Consider the following 17,907-nt stretch of genomic DNA (forward strand, 5'->3'; position numbering starts at 1 on the left):
CATTAAAGCCTTAAATCCTAATTAAGATAACTTTTTAATTGCATGGATTCATGCAGAGACTCCAAATGGCTACCAGTTAAATATTTAACTTACCTTTCAACTGCTATGGTGATTTTGGGTAATACTGTAGGCCAGTAGGAATCAGTTTACACCGAATATGAAGAAAGAGAAAATGAAGAATGAAAGGTTGACAAGTGTATATTCGACAATAGTACAACTACTTATAATTAGAATTACAACTATTTTCCTCTCTTATTTGTTTTTACTTACTTTTTAAACTCCCTACCATGTAGTACTTGTTAGAAGTAGCCAAATCTAGCTACGAAAATAAGCGATTTCAGTCAATCCAGGACAGAAATAGCCCAAAATAGTGCCTCGATACCCACATGAGAAATAGCCCAAACACCTCGGTGTTACATATAAAATCGCAGCTTCCATTCACCTTCGTAAGAAATAGCCCAAAAGTACCTACTATACCTACGTAGAAAATAGCCAGTTTCAGTTTTTGGAAATAGCCCAAATAGAGACCCTTATCCACTTTTTAGGTCATTCAGAATACTACATTAACTTACCCTTCAAGTTACTGACTGCTTTTATTGACGGCGGTTAGCAAACTCTCTCTCTCTCTCTCTCTCTCTCTCTCTCTCTCTCTGAAAAAGACCATCTGGCAACTTTTAGATAGGTCAGTTCCCAATTCTCGGCTCTCAGTGATATGTGAACCTTTGTGTAAGGAGGATGTGTGCTGCCTCCTGCATGTCGGTGGCCCTTCAGGGTGCCACCAGGCCCTCCAGATATGGTGAGTAACAAGTCCTGAACACCACAGTGGCCATGGGAAGGACGTGTGGAGTGGTGTGGAAGGAGTGGAGTGGTGGTGTTTGGGCGGTGTTATGGTGGTCAGCTGTGATGCAATACTCGTCATCAACCTCGTGTTCAGTTATTATCAGCGGTGGAATTGTTGTTATTTTCTTCTTTGTCGTGGTGTGTTTTCTTGTGAGTATTTTGTATATTTGCGGGCGTGGTTTGCCGTGTTGAGTTTTCAGTATAGGTTTGGTGTGGTCGTGTCAGTTTTAAGATTAGTTCACGTTGCTTATTTTGTTTTTTCTTTCTTTTTTCTTCGTTTTTCGTTCGTTCTGTTTCTGTGGTGACTGTTGAGAGGCAGAGAGGATCCGATTTCTTTTGTGATTGGTTAAGTTAGTGAGGTCAGAGGTGTGTCGTGTCCTGACCTGGCTGGGTGTGCGGTGTGTCGTGTCCTGACCTGGCCGTGTGTGCGTGTGTGTGTGTGTTGACAAGTGCACTCAGTCTTTCTTTTTTTTCTTTTGTTTTCTTTTTCTTATTGTGGATCTTACCTAAGTTTGATTGAATTACGGTGTATAAGGTCATTCATGTGATAATTGTTTTGACCTGTGTGTTGTTTACTGTGAAGTGCACCCATCTTACAGTACCAATTTTTAGGTTAGTGAGGTCATTCTTGCATCATGTATCTGTATTTTGACCTCCATTGCTGCCTCATTGTTTATCAAGAACCACACCCATTCCCAGATCAGGTCAGGAGGGGTTTACTTTGATTTCTTACCAAAATGGGTTTCCTCCACCTAGAAACAGATGCCTCCTATCGTGACTTCAAGAGAGACGTTAACATAACATAACATAACATAAATAATAGGATAACAAAGGGCCACCAGGGCCCATCTAGGTTATCCTGTATCAGTCGCACAGCGACCTCGTCATCAGTACTTAAAGATACACTTACAAGTACACAATACATTATATACTAATTCTAAATATTTGGCCCATTAACAGGGCTAAGTCCTGCAGCGAAATCCTCTACAATTTGTGGTCCCCATACATGGGGATCATGTCTTGTTTAACTATAGTAAATTTCTTTAAAAAACTATCATGCAGTGCTATACATAATTATAAATCTAATAAATTTAAGTGCTTATCTAATCTGTTTTAAACATTGTCAAACTAGTGCTATTTACAACCGTCTCTGGCAATGCATTCCAGAAGTCTACCACCCTATGACTAAAGAAATATTTTCTTATATCTAACCTGCAGCCTTGCTTTCTAATCTTCCTGCCATGATTTCTAGTCCTATTTCCTCCTCTAAGGTAAAGAAAGATCTCACATCTATGTAGTTTGTATCTGAGAACATTTTAAATAACTCTATCATATCCCTCTTATACATCTCCTCTCAAATGAAAACATGTTTAATTCCTTTAATCTATCTCTATACTCCAGGCGCTTTAATGCTGGTATCATCCTAGTTGCTCTTCTCTGAACTGCTTCTAACATGTTGATATCCTGCCTATAGTGGGGTGACCAGGCCTGTATGCAATACTCTAAATGGGGCCTAACATAGGAATTATATAAGCTACGCACCACTTCCTTACTTTTATAACTAACATTTCTATTTATAAAACCCAGGATCCTATTTGCCCTATTTCTTGCTTCTAAACATTGCTTTGAAAATTTCATAGTCCTGTCTATCACTACTCCTAAATCCTTTCCTTCCTCTACTGCCTCTAGCCAACATCCCTCCATCTCATAGTTAAAGTTTGTGTTGTCTTTACCTAAATGCATAACCTGACACTTTTAGAATTAAACTCCATCTGCCACCTGTCTGCCCATGCTATCAGCCTGTCCAGGTCTCGTTGTATTCTGTAATTGTCCTTTTCACCCTGTACTGCACATGCTATCTTAGTATCATCTGCAAACTTTGATACTTTGCTACTAATTCCTATATCTAAATCGTTAATGTACACCAAGAAAAGAAGAGGTCCTAGCACTGATCCTTGGGGTACCCACTAACCACTTCCTTCCACTCAGACATTGCCCCATTTAATACTACTCTCTGTTTCCTATCAGAAAGCCATTCACTAATCCAATCAACTAACCTACCCCTATCCCATGTAGTCTCAATTTGTACACTAGCCTCCTATGCGGTACCTTATCAAATGCCTTGCTAAAATCTAGATATATAACATCTATGCTATTTCCATCATCTAACTCCTTGGTAATATATTCTAAGATATCGAGCAAATTTGTAAGACAGGACCTCCCTGATCTAAAGCCATGTTGGGTATCTCTAATTAATCTATTCTCATTTAAATGCTCCCAAATACTACCCTTAATGATTTTCTCTAGTATCTTACATACTATACTAGTTAAACTGATCGGTCTATAATTATTCGCATCATCCTTCCTACCTTTTTTAAATATTGGTGTAACATTAGCTAACTTCCAGTCCTGAGGTATCTCAGCAAACCTAAGTGATCTTTCAAAGATTAACTTAAGTGCTTCAGAAATACTGTCTACACCCTCCCTAAGTACTCTGGCATGTAGCTCATCAGGACCACTAGCTTTCCTATCGTCTAGTTCAAGAATAAATTTCCTAATAATTCCCGGTTTTATATCAATATTTTCTAAAGCTCTTAAACTACTCGTCGCACTGTTTGTAACAGGATTTCCTATTCTTTCCTAGTAAATACTGAAGAAAATTGTTCATTCAATAATTCTACTATGTCTTCATTTTGATCCACTACTACACCATCTTTTCTGAGTGGTCCAATCCTATCCTTATTTCTTTTATCACTGACCTTGTAATAACTATATAATTTTTTGGGATCTTTACTCCCAGCTCTAGCTAGTTTTATCTCTGCCTGCCTTTTACTTTTTTTATAACCTTACTCAAATCATCTCTGACCTGTCTGTACCTAATCAAATCTACATCTTCCCCACTTTTCTGCAACTCTCTGTATGCCCTCTTCTTCTCTCTGATCTGTCTACCTATCTCATGAGTCCACCATAATGGCTTCCTGTTTCTCTGCCTTATATCTTTGTAAGGGATACACTGCATCACTATACCCTTTACTACAACCTTAAAAATATCCCACATCTCCTGTGCAGTTTTATTTCCAAAACTATCTTCCCAGTTTACCTCTCCTAATAACTGACGTAACCTACCATAATTGCCTTTCTGATAGTTTGGGACTCTAGTCTTATTCACTATATTATCCCTACTGGAATTAATGATAAATCTAATTATATGATGGTCACTGTTTGCTAAAGTCTCTCCTACCTCAACTTCCTTTAAACAATGCTCAATATTTGTTAGTACTATGTCTAAAATTTATCTACCATCTGCACTAAATAGTTATCCTGAAAACTTTCCATAAACTTATTTTCACTAGCATCTCCTACCATCCTCTCCCAGTTTACTGACTTAAGATTAAAATCCCTAAGATAATTGTCTGACTAGTACACCCCTATTTATCTCATCTACCATAAGGTTGTCTACATCTGCTGACTGGTTAGGTGGTCTATAAAAGCTCCTACTCTAATAACCTTACTTTTGTTTACTCTAACATCCAGCCATAAGGACTCTACTCTGTTATCTACCTTAATACCATTAACCTGACTGGAAATGAAGGATTTTTTACATAAATAACTACTCCTCCACCTATCCTACCAATTCTCTGGTGTAAATACATAATGTATCCATCTACTTCATATTCTTTCCTATTTTCCTAAACTTTTCCTCATTTACCCATGCCTCTGTGACACATACAACATCTAAGTCCTCCTCAACTATATAACTAGATAACTCGTCCTTCTTGTTCCTAAGACTCCTGGCATTTACATAAAAACATTTAAGTCCTGCTACCTTCCTAGATGCTGTCTCCTTATTTGGAATCCTAATCTTATTCTCTCCTATTTGCACCTGGAAATCTTTCCTAATCTTTTCACTATCTCTGTTTATCCTATCTAATTTATGTCTAGCATCTTTCTTCTGGAATGCATTTGCTACCTCACCCTCTACACTCCATCCCAACTCCCCCCTCCAGACATCCACTCAGCACATCCACACCCTTCCTACTCAGATGCACACCATCCCTAGCATACAAATCCCTTCGCCCATAGAACCTATCCCATACATCCACAAAGCTGACACCCACATCCCTTTTACCCGATCATTCACACCAATGGCTCTAGACAACCATTCCCCTGCTAACATACACACGAGGCAAGATTCCTGATATACTACACACCTCCTACCACTCTCTCTTATCTTGCCTAACATTTCCCGAAATCTTGCCACTAACTCCTCTGACCCACCTGCTCTGACATCGTTCCCACCTACGTGCAAAACTACTACATCCTCCCACTCCATCCCCCCAACCCTCTTCTGCACCTCCTCATTCACTGCCTTCACACCTGCACCAGGCATACACACGTTCGTCCTCCTATCCCTGTCTTTCCCACAGAAAGTGCTATCTAAATACCTAACCTGAGAGTCACCCACCACACACACCTGAGGTGTGCTAGGCACAACCATCCTCCTCCTCTCCTCTACCCCCTTCTTTCTCCTTTCACTCACCACAACCACTTCATTCACTCACTCTCACTCTCCCCCTCCCCCTCCCCCTCCAACAAACCGAACCTATTTTCACACTCAACAGGTTTAGTCCTATCCTCCCTAACTGCCTCCGCTTTCCTTCCCCTCGCAACCTGCCATCTCTGCCCATCCTGACTACTATCTTTCCCAGTCTGGCTCGCCTGTTCCCTCTTCCCCACTCTGCTCTTCCCGACAGAGGGCCAAGCCACCCTGTCGCCCTCAGAAGGTCCAACCTAACACTGATCTCCTGCCTAATTTTTTCCACTGCCTCCCCAAACCTCTTAACCTCCTCCTTCAACTCAAAGATGAGAACTTCGTTCGCACTTTTCCCCTCACTTAGCTTTCTGATTTCCTCTCGCAATTCTCGGTGCTCAAGAGAAAGAACTAAATTCTCGCTCTTGAGCCTACATGATGTAGATTTCATATTTGGTTGACTAGTGCAGCATCATCAAGATGGCATGTAGAACTAGGTACCATCAAAACTCATGGTTTGTGACAGTAGTATTGTTAACTTGGCTGATGACTGGCAGATGACACCGAAAACACTATAAGAGACACCCGGTACAACAATTTGACCAGGAATGAGATGACTACAGTATAAACAGATGATAGAGGAATTTGTTTACTAGTTGAAATCATACAGAAACTGACCCAGAGTCTTGTTTAGATAGTGTTTAAATGTACCAACACATTCAGCAGACACATCATATTCAGGCAACCGGTTTCAAGCATCTTTTATTCTTACTGAAAAGAAATGCCCTCTGATATCCATGTTATAGAACAGAACAAACAGCTTGAGGCAATGTTGTCTAATATGCCTCACTGTATTTCTCACAAACAGGTGTTCAAGACGAGGGCAATAACCTTTTAAAATTTTGAATACCATGATCAGGTCAGATCTAATCAATTTACCTTTGATGGAATATATAAACTGAGTTGAGCAAGACACTCATGAAACCCAATCATTCACCTACTCCAATGTCTTTGAACATTTTCTAGGAATTTTGTATCACCAGTGTAGTCAGTAAACTAATCAAACCTTACTTTACCTTGTTCTTACCTGGTTGGGCTCCCTTGGAGGGAACCCCACAGTGGCTAGTATACCAGGCCACAAAAAAAGCCTCAGAAGCAAAGTCAAGGATAGGATGGATATGAGGAATGAAAAGGATCTTCATGAAGTCAGTGGATTGTTTGCCTTTCAAAATAGTAGCTAAAGCAAACATCTTCAGCCTTCCCGGTAATTTTCCTACCATGTAAATGAAACTTGAGTGAGGCATCTACTTGGACTCCAAGGTCGTGATACATTTCTACCCTCACATGTTTTTTAATGTAAGAGGGAAAATCTAACCAAAGACAACAAAAATGGCTAAACAAAAATGCCCACGTAGATGCTGGCCAGGATGAATGTCTTGAAGCTTCTCTTTTAAATGAGTTCAGGTCATAGGAAGATGGAAATACAGAAGTAGGCAGGAAGTTCCAGGTTTAGGTGGGGAGTGAGTAACTTCAAGGCGGCAGCAGCGGTTCAGTCAGTAGGTCAGGCTGGGGCAGTCGGGGAAGGTGGTGGTGTATGATTTTTTTTATTTATTTTTTTTTTTATAAAGGAGGACAAAATTGTCCAAGGGCAACACAAAATAGAAAAAAGAGACTCGCTTAGTTGCCAGTCCCCTTGCGATCCAAGAGAATTAGCCATATAAAGAAATAAATGTTTCTATCTAAGGTTGTTGGACAAAAATAGATTTTTGTGGTACGTCTTGATGTGCTTTTAATGAATCTTCTAACCTCTCTCTCTCTCTCTCTCTCTCTCTCTCTCTCTCTCTCTCTCTCTCTCTCTCTCTCTCTCTCTCTCTCTCTCTGACATCTTGATGTCAATGTCTGAGGAACATTAAGAAGTTCAGTTTTCCACATGGACAGTGGACATCTGGAATGGATTGAGTGAAGGAAAATTTAACAGCAGAAAGTGTGCACAAATTTAAGAAAAAAATTGATAGATGTAGACATGGAAATGGGTCACTATGAGCTCTGCTCAAACCCTGTAATATCCAACTAGGTAAATACACAACACACACACACACACACACACACACACACACACACACACACACACACATCCATAGAATGGGACCATATCAAGAAGGAACAGTGAGACCAATTAAGATATTACTAAAATCACAAGCAGCAGCAGAAGAAGTACTATATAGAAAAACAAAACTCAGAGAAACAGAAGGTTGCAAAGATATATATATATATATATATATATATATATATATATATATATATATATATATATATATATATATATATATAAAGAAAAATAGAAACGAGGAGGAAAGGAAGAGACACAATGAACTGGTGGCAGAAGCAAGAGAAAAAAAATAATGAAAGGTCAGAGGAGAAGGCATTTTTTTGGAGAATTATAAGAGACAGGATAAGGAAATGGTATATAAAAGAGAAAGAAGAGAAAAGAATGGAGCAAGTTTAACTAAAAATGATAAGTACAAGAGATTAAAAATGATGTATACAAACATAGATGGGATTTTATCTAGTAAATTATAATTAAGAGATTACATAAAGAAAGAAGAACCAGATATTGTATGCCTGGTGGAAACAAAGTTAAATGAGGCAATAAAAATAGACATAGATAAAAGGTATAATATATGGAGGAGAGACAGAGTGGGTAAAGGAGGAGGAGGAGTCATGATGATGTTAAGGAAGGAGATAGTGGTAAATCAAGTGGAGTTTGGGGAAGGAAAATCAGAAATACTGTATGTTAAGATGCATATTAACAAAAGGAGTTAACAATCATTGGAACATATGTGCCACCAAAACAAACTCATGGACTAACCAAGAATATAGAGACATGATAGATGACACAATAAGGAGTCTTACAAGAATCATTAAGGAAAGGAGAAAAGTGATATTGGTAGGCGATTTCAACTGTAAGGAGGTAGACTGGGAAAATTATGAAAGTGGTATGGGGGAAGATGCCTGGGGAGATAGATTCCTGAACCTAATGATAGATAATTTGATGGTCCAAAGAGTAAAGGAAAACACGAGATTCAGAGGAAACGATGAGCCGGCAAGATTAGACCTAGTTTTTACAAGGGATATACCAATTAACAATGATATAAGATACAAGTGGTCATTGGGAAAAAGTGACCATGTAATATTAGAAATGGATATAGAAGAAGGAAAGGAAGATAGAGATGAATCATACAAAGGAGACCGATTAAATTAAAGAAAGGCTGATATTGAGAAACTCAAGAACTATTTTAAAAACGTAAACTGGGAGGAGATGGAAAACTCATTAACGGTTCAAGAGAAATATAACTTATTTTTGGAAATATACAAAACTGGGGTCAGGGAATATGTTCCGAAATATAGACCTAAAGAAGAAGGAAAGAAAGATTGGTTTAATGCAAGATGTGCTAGGGCAAAGGAGAAACGAGATGGAGCATGGAAAAGGTGGAGAAGAAACAGAAATCCAGAAAATAAGGAAAACTTCAAAACAGCAAGAAATGAATATGCTAAGGTGAGAAAGGAAGAAGAAAAGAACTATGAAAAGGACATTGTCGAAAATGTAAGGAACAAACAAAATTGTTCTACAGATTCATAAATGGAAAAATAAGACAAAAAGAAACAATAGAAAGGTTAAAAGGAGAAACGGAATGGTGGAAGACCCAAAAGTATGGCAGAACTGTTAAATAGTAAATTTCATGAGGTCTTTACTAAGGAATCCAAATTTGAAAGACCACAGGGTAATAGAGAGACTGTCTATATGAAAGAGATTAAAGTAACCAAGCTTGAAATAAAAAGTTGATGACGGAATTGGATGAGGAAAAGGCAATGGGACCGGATGAAGTCTCAGGCAGAATACTGAAAGAATGTAGGGAAGAACTAGCAAGTCCAATATACAACATCATAAAATGCTCAATAGAAAATGGAACAGTGCCAGTGGAGTGGAAAAGAGCTGAGGTGGTTCCCATATATAAGAGCGGAAGGAAGGAAGAACCTTTAAATTACAGACCGGTATCACTAACTAGTGTAATATGCAAGATGTGTGAAAAAGTAATAAAGAAGCAATGGATCGAGTTTCTTGAAGACAACAAAATATTATCAAATAGCCAATTTGGTTTTAGAAAAGGTCGGTCATGTGTGACAAATTTATTGAGTTTCTACTCTAGAATAGTTGATAAAGTACAAGAGAGAGAGGATGGATTGACTGTATTTATTTAGATCTAAAAAAGGCTTTTGATAAAGTGCCACATGAAAGATTACTATGGAAGTTAGAGGAGAAGGGTGGCTTAAAAGGAAGCACATTGAGATGGATGAAGAATTACTTAAGGGGGAGAGAAATAAGGACGATAGTTAAAGATATGAAGTCCAAGTGGAGAACAGTAGACAGCGGAGTGCCACAGGGGTCAGTATTGGCACCAATACTTTTTCTCGTATATATAAATGACATGCCAGAGGAGTGAACAGCTACATAAATCTGTTTGCGGACGATGCGAAACTGTGCAGAGTCATTAAACAAAAGAGGATTGTGAAATACTACAGGAAGACTTAAACAAGATCTGGAAATGGAGCAAAAAATGGGAGATGGAATTCAATGTGGACAAAAGCCATGTCATGGAAATGGGAAAAAGTGAAAGACGACCAGTGGGAATCTATAAGATGGGAGATGGAGTAGAACTAGAAAAAGTAAAAAGGAAAAGGACTTGGGAGTGACAATGGAAGAAAATAATCAACCGGTTAGCCATATTGATAGAATTTTCAGAGAGACGTATAATTTGCTAAGGAATATTGGAGTAGCATTTCACTATATGGACAAGGAAATGATGAAGAAATTGATAAGTACTAAAATAAGACCTAGATTGGAATATGCAGGAGTTGTGTGGACTCCCATAAAAGAAACACATAAGAAAATTAGAGAGACTACAAAAATGGCTACAAGAATGGTTCCAGAATTTAAAGGGATGGCATATGAGGAGAGACTAAAGGCAATGGATCTACCAACCTTGGAACAGAGAAGAGAGAGAGGGGATCTGATACAAGTTTATAAATTGATTAACAGAGTGGATGAAGTGGATAATGAGAAACTGATCCTGAGAGAAGAATATGACTTTAGAAGCACAAGATCGCATAGTAAGAAACTAAGGAAAGGACGATGTCTGAGAGATGTTAAAAAATTTAGTTTCCCGCAAAGATGTGTTGAGACTTGGAACAGTTTGAGTGAGGAAGTGGTATCAGCAAAGAGTGTACATTGTTTTAAAGAAAAATTGGATAAGTGTAGATATGGAGACGGGACCACACGAGCATAAAGCCCAGGCCCTGTAAAACTACAACTAGGTAAATACAACTAGGTAAATACACACACACACACACAGGCTAACCGATGACTTCTCTAACCAACATTCGCTATACCTAACCTTAACACTTAATTTGATCAAGATTAACATGCCAGGAACAAACAATTTAGACCAGTAAAGACATATACTTCAGTATTTTGCTGAGTTTTTTTTCTTCTTTTTTTCCCCATTAAATAGATGTAGTTATATAAGTACCATAATGGCCTTGACAACCGTATTGAGTATTGGGAATCACTCAGGAGGAGGTGTGTGGAGGTAGAGTGGTGGAAGGAACAGACAGTGTGGCAGTGTGAGGGGTGTCTGTCAGTCCCAGTGCGTGTGGAGGTAGAGTGGTGGAAGGAACAGACAGTGTGGCAGTGTGAGGGGTGTCTGTCAGTCCCAGTGCGTGTGGAGGTAGAGTGGTGGAAGGAACAGACAGTGTGGCAGTGTGAGGGGTGTCTGTCAGTTCCAGCGTGTGTGAGTGGGCATTGAAGTTGCTGTGCCCAGGACCTGCACTGACTGGTGCTGCAGTGTTGGGGATGGATGAGGAATGGGTGCACTGGTGGTGTGGTGGTGGGCAGTCAGGTGTCTCTCTCAGTGTTGTGGCAGTGTGTGATTGACAGCTGTGTGGATGGTGCATGGGATTGGTGTAGTATTTCATACTATAACAGAACCAGCTAACTTGATGCTTTGGTCATTGGCTTTAACTCTCCACACTGTTGTCTGCTCAGTCCTGGAGTGACCTAACCCGACCATGGCCAGGAAGGAGTAACCTAGGTGACTGGTGTACCAAGGATAGTAGGGTGCCAGTGCTGCACGGCTTGTACACACTGCCAAGTGTAGGGGAAGACATGCAGCATCATTCCTCCACCGGTCACCTAATTAAAAACAATTCACTAAACCATGCTGTCGTATATGGTATATTATGATTTAAGATAAATTTAAGCAAAGGATGAATGTATGAGAGAGAGAGAGAGAGATGTTTGTTTAAAAAGTGGAGGAAAGAATAAGGAGGAAAAATGTAGCCGAGAGAGGCAGAGAGATAGAGAGTAAGAGATCAGTGTGTGCCTGTCAAGTGTAAGTGAGGTATCAATGCAGGACAGATGCAGCCAATGCCCAAAGTGCCAAGTTAGTCTGGTTCCACTCTAGTATTGCTTGCCAAATTTAGCAGCTGAAGAAGTAGCAGAGAGTGTTGCATGGAGGTACAGGGCTGAAGAGTGTATCTTCCTGGGAAAGACTCACACCAATACTCTTAGGTACATCTTCTCTGGTTACCAAGCAAGACAAGGGTTGTTTTGGCATGTCAATCATGGAGGTTTGGAGGAACAGTATACTAGTAAGAACCATGTAGAGAGAGTTTCTTGTGGTTACTGTCAACATTGCCACACAGTGAGGACTAACACAGACTGTAGGAGGCACACAGCAATTCTGCCTTGCATGTTAGAACAAATCCTTGCAAGGTGTGTGCCAAGGCTCTGTAATATATTGCCTGCCTAGGTACTGTATGTCAGACAGGGTAAATCTTGATGTATTCAAGAGAAGATTGAAGGTCCATGCCTCTGATGACACACATGACTGGGATATTTATTCATGTATAAATTTTCTTGCAAATAAATCATCCACTACTTACTCACACTAATAGTGACACACTCCTCACCAGAAGCATCAAGGAAAGTCTTGTAAAAATGTTCATTGTTGAGGCTGTGCCTAATGTTGCTGCAGTGGTGTGCTGGCCTCCCTGCCCATTGACACACACTTACTGACAAGTAAGGCCAGACATTGTTGTATCATGTTTTGTTGTGTGTCATGGCCTGTTGGTGTTTATTGACAAGTATTTCACCAGTTCATTGCAGTGTGTTGGTGAGGTGAGGTGAGGTCAGTGTTAGGCACCCTTGTCTCTCATACCTTGCTTGTTACAACTTGTCTTGGACGCCAGTCAGACTCAGTGGAGCAGAGCGTGTGTTCTCTTATTGTGAAGTGCAACGTGTCATGCCATTCTGAGAACATGAGTGTCTCTCTTGAAGGACTTGCAACTCTGGATCTTCCTTGTGTCTCTTCTGCTGAGGGGAAAGTAAGAGGGGCAAGAAAGACCAGCTTGTAGAACCATGTCTCTTTCATGTCTTATATTACCAAGTCATGTCTGTATAGCAGGCTGGCAATGCCCACACTGAGTTGCCCAGACAAAGTGTAATGATCCAAACAGTAGAGAATGCTATATGAAGCGTTTCAAACGCCTCCTTGGAGTCAATATCTATCTTGAGCGCATGACTTTAGTGTGGCAGCTTCATTCCTACTTGAGATGGAAGGAGCCTGAATGTTGGTCTGCCTTTACCCAGTAGCCTTCCATACCAGCTACATTTACATTCTGGTCAACTACCCAGGCCAGAATCTGGGCTCTCACTAGGGAGGAAGAAGTGTGGGGAGGAAATCCTTAGTGCTGAGTATATGGTCTGAATTACGTGTTAGGAAAGGGGTTTCACTAATTGTTGAGGTGAATTTGACTCTCCTTGGGTAAACCCAGGTTGTGTTGGGAGTAGATGCACCAGGTTGGGTGTCACCAGGTAGGGTTGTTAGATTAGTGGGCTGTCATGGTGTGTGAGTGAGTTGTGTGGTGCTGTGGCACTTCAGCGCCAGTTGTTTTGTGTGAAGTGATCAAGTGGAATAGCAAATGTAAAACAATTAAGTACATGCAAGACTCGGACCATAAGAAACACTTCGTCCTCTCTTAGTTTATTACTGACATTAACAGCCAGACCAACACCTGTGAGACATGAATAATACGAATATTGTAACTAATAATATATAACAAAAGGGCAAATCATAAATCAACAATAGTTTATAGAATCAACAATAAATCAACATAGTTCATAGAATACATAAAAACAAACTCTTTAACGTTAACTGAGAAAATCTAATTAATATACATAAAAAATGCAACTTACCCCTAAGTGGGGGAATTAGTAGTTTGAGGAGTGAATGTACTAGCTGGAGTGCTAGAAAAGACTGTCATAGTAGCAGCTGAATAAAGTTGTTGAGATTTCCTCCCCACAAAAGCACCTGACATTCATACACGCGTCATTCATGCTGGTGCTGCATCACCCACAGCTGGAAAGGAACAGTGTTGTGCAGCAGCCTGCTGGTACATCCTAGCAGCTAACTGTAGGCAATGCACAGCTGCAGGCCACACACCTACACAGCAGTGTGACAGCTTCCACTCTCCTACTTGCATTTAAATACCGTATGTTCTTAGACTGACAGTTTACATCCTCATGTGGTAGCTTGCTCTGGATCTTAACTATTCTTGCTCTGAAACTTCTTTTGGTTGCACCATCAAATCTGAGCTACCTAACCAACAACAATGAGAAGTGCTGAAGAGTTGGCTAATTTTGATGCAACAAAGGAAAGCTGGAAAAAAGTACTAATAATGAGCAGAATTCAAAAGTCTCAGTTGTGTTAGTTTAGTTCAAATCTTCCTTCACAGAGAAAGTGAAGCAGAGGAACCAGATTGTGTTTAAAATGAAAAGTGGTCTTGTGCTAGTGAATCAGTGGAGTGTGGTGTGAAGGATTTCAGTGAAGACACAAACAATGTGTTTGCATGGAAGGATTCAGACCAAGAGACCTGTGGATTGCAACATAGATTTATGTGATAGCTCAGTGAAGACTTAAAAATCTTAAAAAAAAGAAAATGAATGAACTGAGTTAATCATAACCTAACTATATTACTGAAAGAAGTTAATATCTTGAAAACAAATGTTTGATAAATATTTCTATGTGAAAGTGTCCAGAGCACACTGAAACCTGCTATATAGTGATATGAGCGTATCCAGCAGTGAGGCAGTGTGGTGCTGGACCACTGGCAACACTGCAGGAACCATGCTGACATCAGCCCAGTAATCAGTATTCTTGATGTCTTAATCCTGCTGGACTGCCACATGTAGGCCAGGTCACTTCTTGGAACATAAACAAAATAAGGCAAGATACAGGAAGCCATCAAGCCTACGTGTTGCACTCCCTATATGATAAATAGGCCTACCAATTTCCAAGCCCTTTGTCATCCCTATCCATGAAATTGTCTGATATCCTTTTAAAGCTCCCTAATTGACTTGGCACTAAAAACTTGACCACTGAGTCTGTTCCATTCATCAATCACTTTACTTCCTTCCTTCTTTCCTGTCCATTTCTTGAAGCAAAATTTTTGCTCAAACCTGTTATTTCTTGTTTAATCCAAATGACTGATCCTGATAACTTTGCTTACATTTCGGCTGCTTTAATCCTTTCACCTCTTGCAGCTTCCCTTGTGTTCTTATGTGCTGCACACCAAAACAAGTGCCCCACAATGATGAGCTCTTGAGATTTCCACAAACTATGTATTTGAGTTTTCTTTGTACCATTTACATTGGCAGCCTTCTCAGTCACTCAGGCCATTACTTATCTATTGATGGCAGTGGATGAGGAACTTCACCTTCATATTATTGCTGTTTGGCCATCAAGAGTGTGAGTTTCCTTCATATTATTCATATTAATACAGTAGTGGCACCACTATATTAAGTCTCTTGTCTGTTGCATTGCCTCATTCTTTATAGTTTACGCGTGAGCTCTTATGATTTTAGCAAGAATTAATCGTGAATAAGTTTACTGTTTGTGGGAGTGCAACAGAGAGAGAGAGTGAGTAGTCATCTAGCAAGTCACCACACTCAAGTCCATCACGAAATGTCATGGAATATCACACAGAACACAGAAAGTCATTATGTACAGTTTTTGTAGTCTGACAAGGGAGGAAGCTGACACTTCTTATATTCAGACAGCTGAGGGAAGGAGAGTCAAACATTACCACTCACTCTTTCTCCTCACTGACTCCACCTGCTATGAAGTGGTTGATTCTCAGATGTTATAAGAAATATGAACTTAGAGAGAGAGAGAGAGAGTATATAAAGAGAGAAAAAAAAAAAAACATTGTACAATTCAACATATGCTTCTGGAGATGCTAAGGGAAGCTGCTCGAAACCACCGGACCTACTCGTGGCTGTCACTGTATGAAACACACCTCCCTCTTTTCTTATTTCCACCTCTCATCACATCCATAAACTTGCCTAATCTTCCTTCAACTCTTTCAGTCCTAGTAATAATCTCTTGGAACTTATTGAAACACTGTATTGAATGTCGATCAAATAAAACAATATATAAGAACATAAGAAAAGTGAGAAGCTGCAAGAGGCCGCCAAGCCTACACGAGTCAGTCCCTGTGTGTTTAAGCTACCTAATTCCATCTATTATCCCCATCCATGAACTTATGTAACCTTTTAAAGCTCCCTATTGACTCAGCCCTGACTACATGACCACTGAGACCATTCCACTCATCAACCACTCTGTTTGAAAACGAGTTTCTTCCCATTTCTTTCCTAAACCTGAATTTTTCAAGTTTAAACCCATTATTTCTGGTTCTGTCTTCGCTACTGATCCTAAGATATTTGTTCATGTCCCCTTTGTTAAAACCCTAATACCACTTAAATACTTTTATCAGGTCTCCTCTTAACCTACGTCTCTCTAAGGAATGCAGATTGAGTATTTTCCATCTCTCTTTATAGGGAATATCCCTCATCCCCTGTATCTTTTTAGTCATCCTCCTTTTGCACTGAGCTATGTCCTTCCTAGAATATGGGGACCAGCGCCAAGTATGATTTCCCTATTACTTTGGGACTCCTGCTTTTAACACTTCTAAGAATGAATCCCAATACTCTATTCGTCTTATTCCTGGCCTCAATACATTGCTTCCTTGTATCGAGGTCAGAGCTATGACTCTTAAATCTTTCTCATACTTGAAACTTCCTAGTTACACGTTATCTATCGTGTACCTATTGCTTGGATTATCTCTACCTACGCTCAGTACCCTGCACTTGTTGATATATATATTTAACCCCTTCAGTCCTGGAATGCATTTTTTAAGTTGAGTTTTGAGTATGATTAGATATTTTAATTAAATTAAGGTTCTATGGAGGTAAGAAGATTAATGGCCAGTCTTCATGATTCTAATTCCCATATAAGTTTCTGAAGCTGTTTAACTCCTTCAATACTGGGACACATTTCTACCTTGAGATCTGTGTACAATTAGACTATTTTATTGACATTAGGAAGCGTCTGTGGGAATCATAATATTAGTGGTCTGAGTCTTCAATATTGTAATCCCCCCCCATGAGTTTCTGAAGCTGTATAAGATCACCAAATTGTAAGCAGAATAAATATGGAAATGCATCATGGTACTCAAGGGCTTAAAATCACTAAATAGAAAGCAGAATGAATATGAAAACATCCTGGTAGTGAAGTGGTTAAGACGAATACTTGACTAGGCTGGTTTAAGGAAAGCAATCAAGAAATGAACACGAACTCACCAAAAGTTATATAAAAAAATGCCACCAGACTCAAAGGGTTAAAAATTCCACAATGACTCAGTACTAACAACCCAATTTCCAAGTCCATTCCATGCATGTACTATTTTGTTTGAGAAGCAACCCTGCATCTGAATTCTTGTTGGCTGGTCTTATGGTGATGGGCAGGGCAGGGTAGAGTGGCTCGGGTTACCTCTACTACTATACCTCTCCTGATACCCACCCACCACCTTCCCAAATTGATCCAAAATATCACAAGTTAGTTCTTAGTGATAGGGAAAGTCTTGGAGTAGGAGAAAGTACCAGACAGTGACCAAATGAAGTAACTGAGCAAAGATGTGTTGTGTGCCAAGCAGATTAAAGACAGCTTGATCAACAACAACAATAACAACTCAGGGACTGTAAGAGAGTTTGGCAAGTCACTTATCATCCATATTCTGCCAGATAAAGCCAGGTGATAGATAAGCCAGCCAATCAGTCAGTCAGTCAGTTAGTCAACCAGCCATCCAGCCAGTCAGTCAGCCATCTATGTGAATCAGCTGTGTGTGATGAGGTGTATAGCTTCTCTTGCCTTCACTAGCTTGGTTACTTTAATTATCTCTCTCTCTCTCTCTCTCTCTCTCTCTCTCTCTCTCTCTCTCTCTCTCTCTCTCTCTCTCTCTCTCTCTCTCTCTCTCTCTCTCTCTCTCTCTCTCTCTCGGGAACAAGTACCACCTCTTGACTAGTGTGTGGTAAATCAGTGTTTGATAGCGGTGTGTGTGTGTGTGTGTGTGTGTTTGTG

The 17,907-nt window shown here is 39.8% G+C and overlaps 1 protein-coding gene across 2 annotated transcripts in view; it reads left to right on the top strand.

Moving 5' to 3' along the window:
* Window positions 1–648: 648 nt before the first annotated feature.
* The window catches only part of LOC123515445 (mitochondrial proton/calcium exchanger protein-like), a 127,910-nt gene continuing 110,651 nt past the window's right edge, over window positions 649–17,907 (top strand). For both annotated transcript variants that reach the window (XM_045274010.1, XM_045274011.1), the window contains exon 1: window positions 649–796. In XM_045274010.1, coding sequence (XP_045129945.1) covers window positions 736–796 — 61 coding nt within the window. In that variant the 5' untranslated portion in view covers window positions 649–735. The remainder of the gene's footprint in view (window positions 797–17,907) is intronic.

Source organism: Portunus trituberculatus, chromosome 39 (assembly GCF_017591435.1).
Source record: "Portunus trituberculatus isolate SZX2019 chromosome 39, ASM1759143v1, whole genome shotgun sequence".
Lineage (NCBI taxonomy): Eukaryota > Metazoa > Arthropoda > Malacostraca > Decapoda > Portunidae > Portunus > Portunus trituberculatus.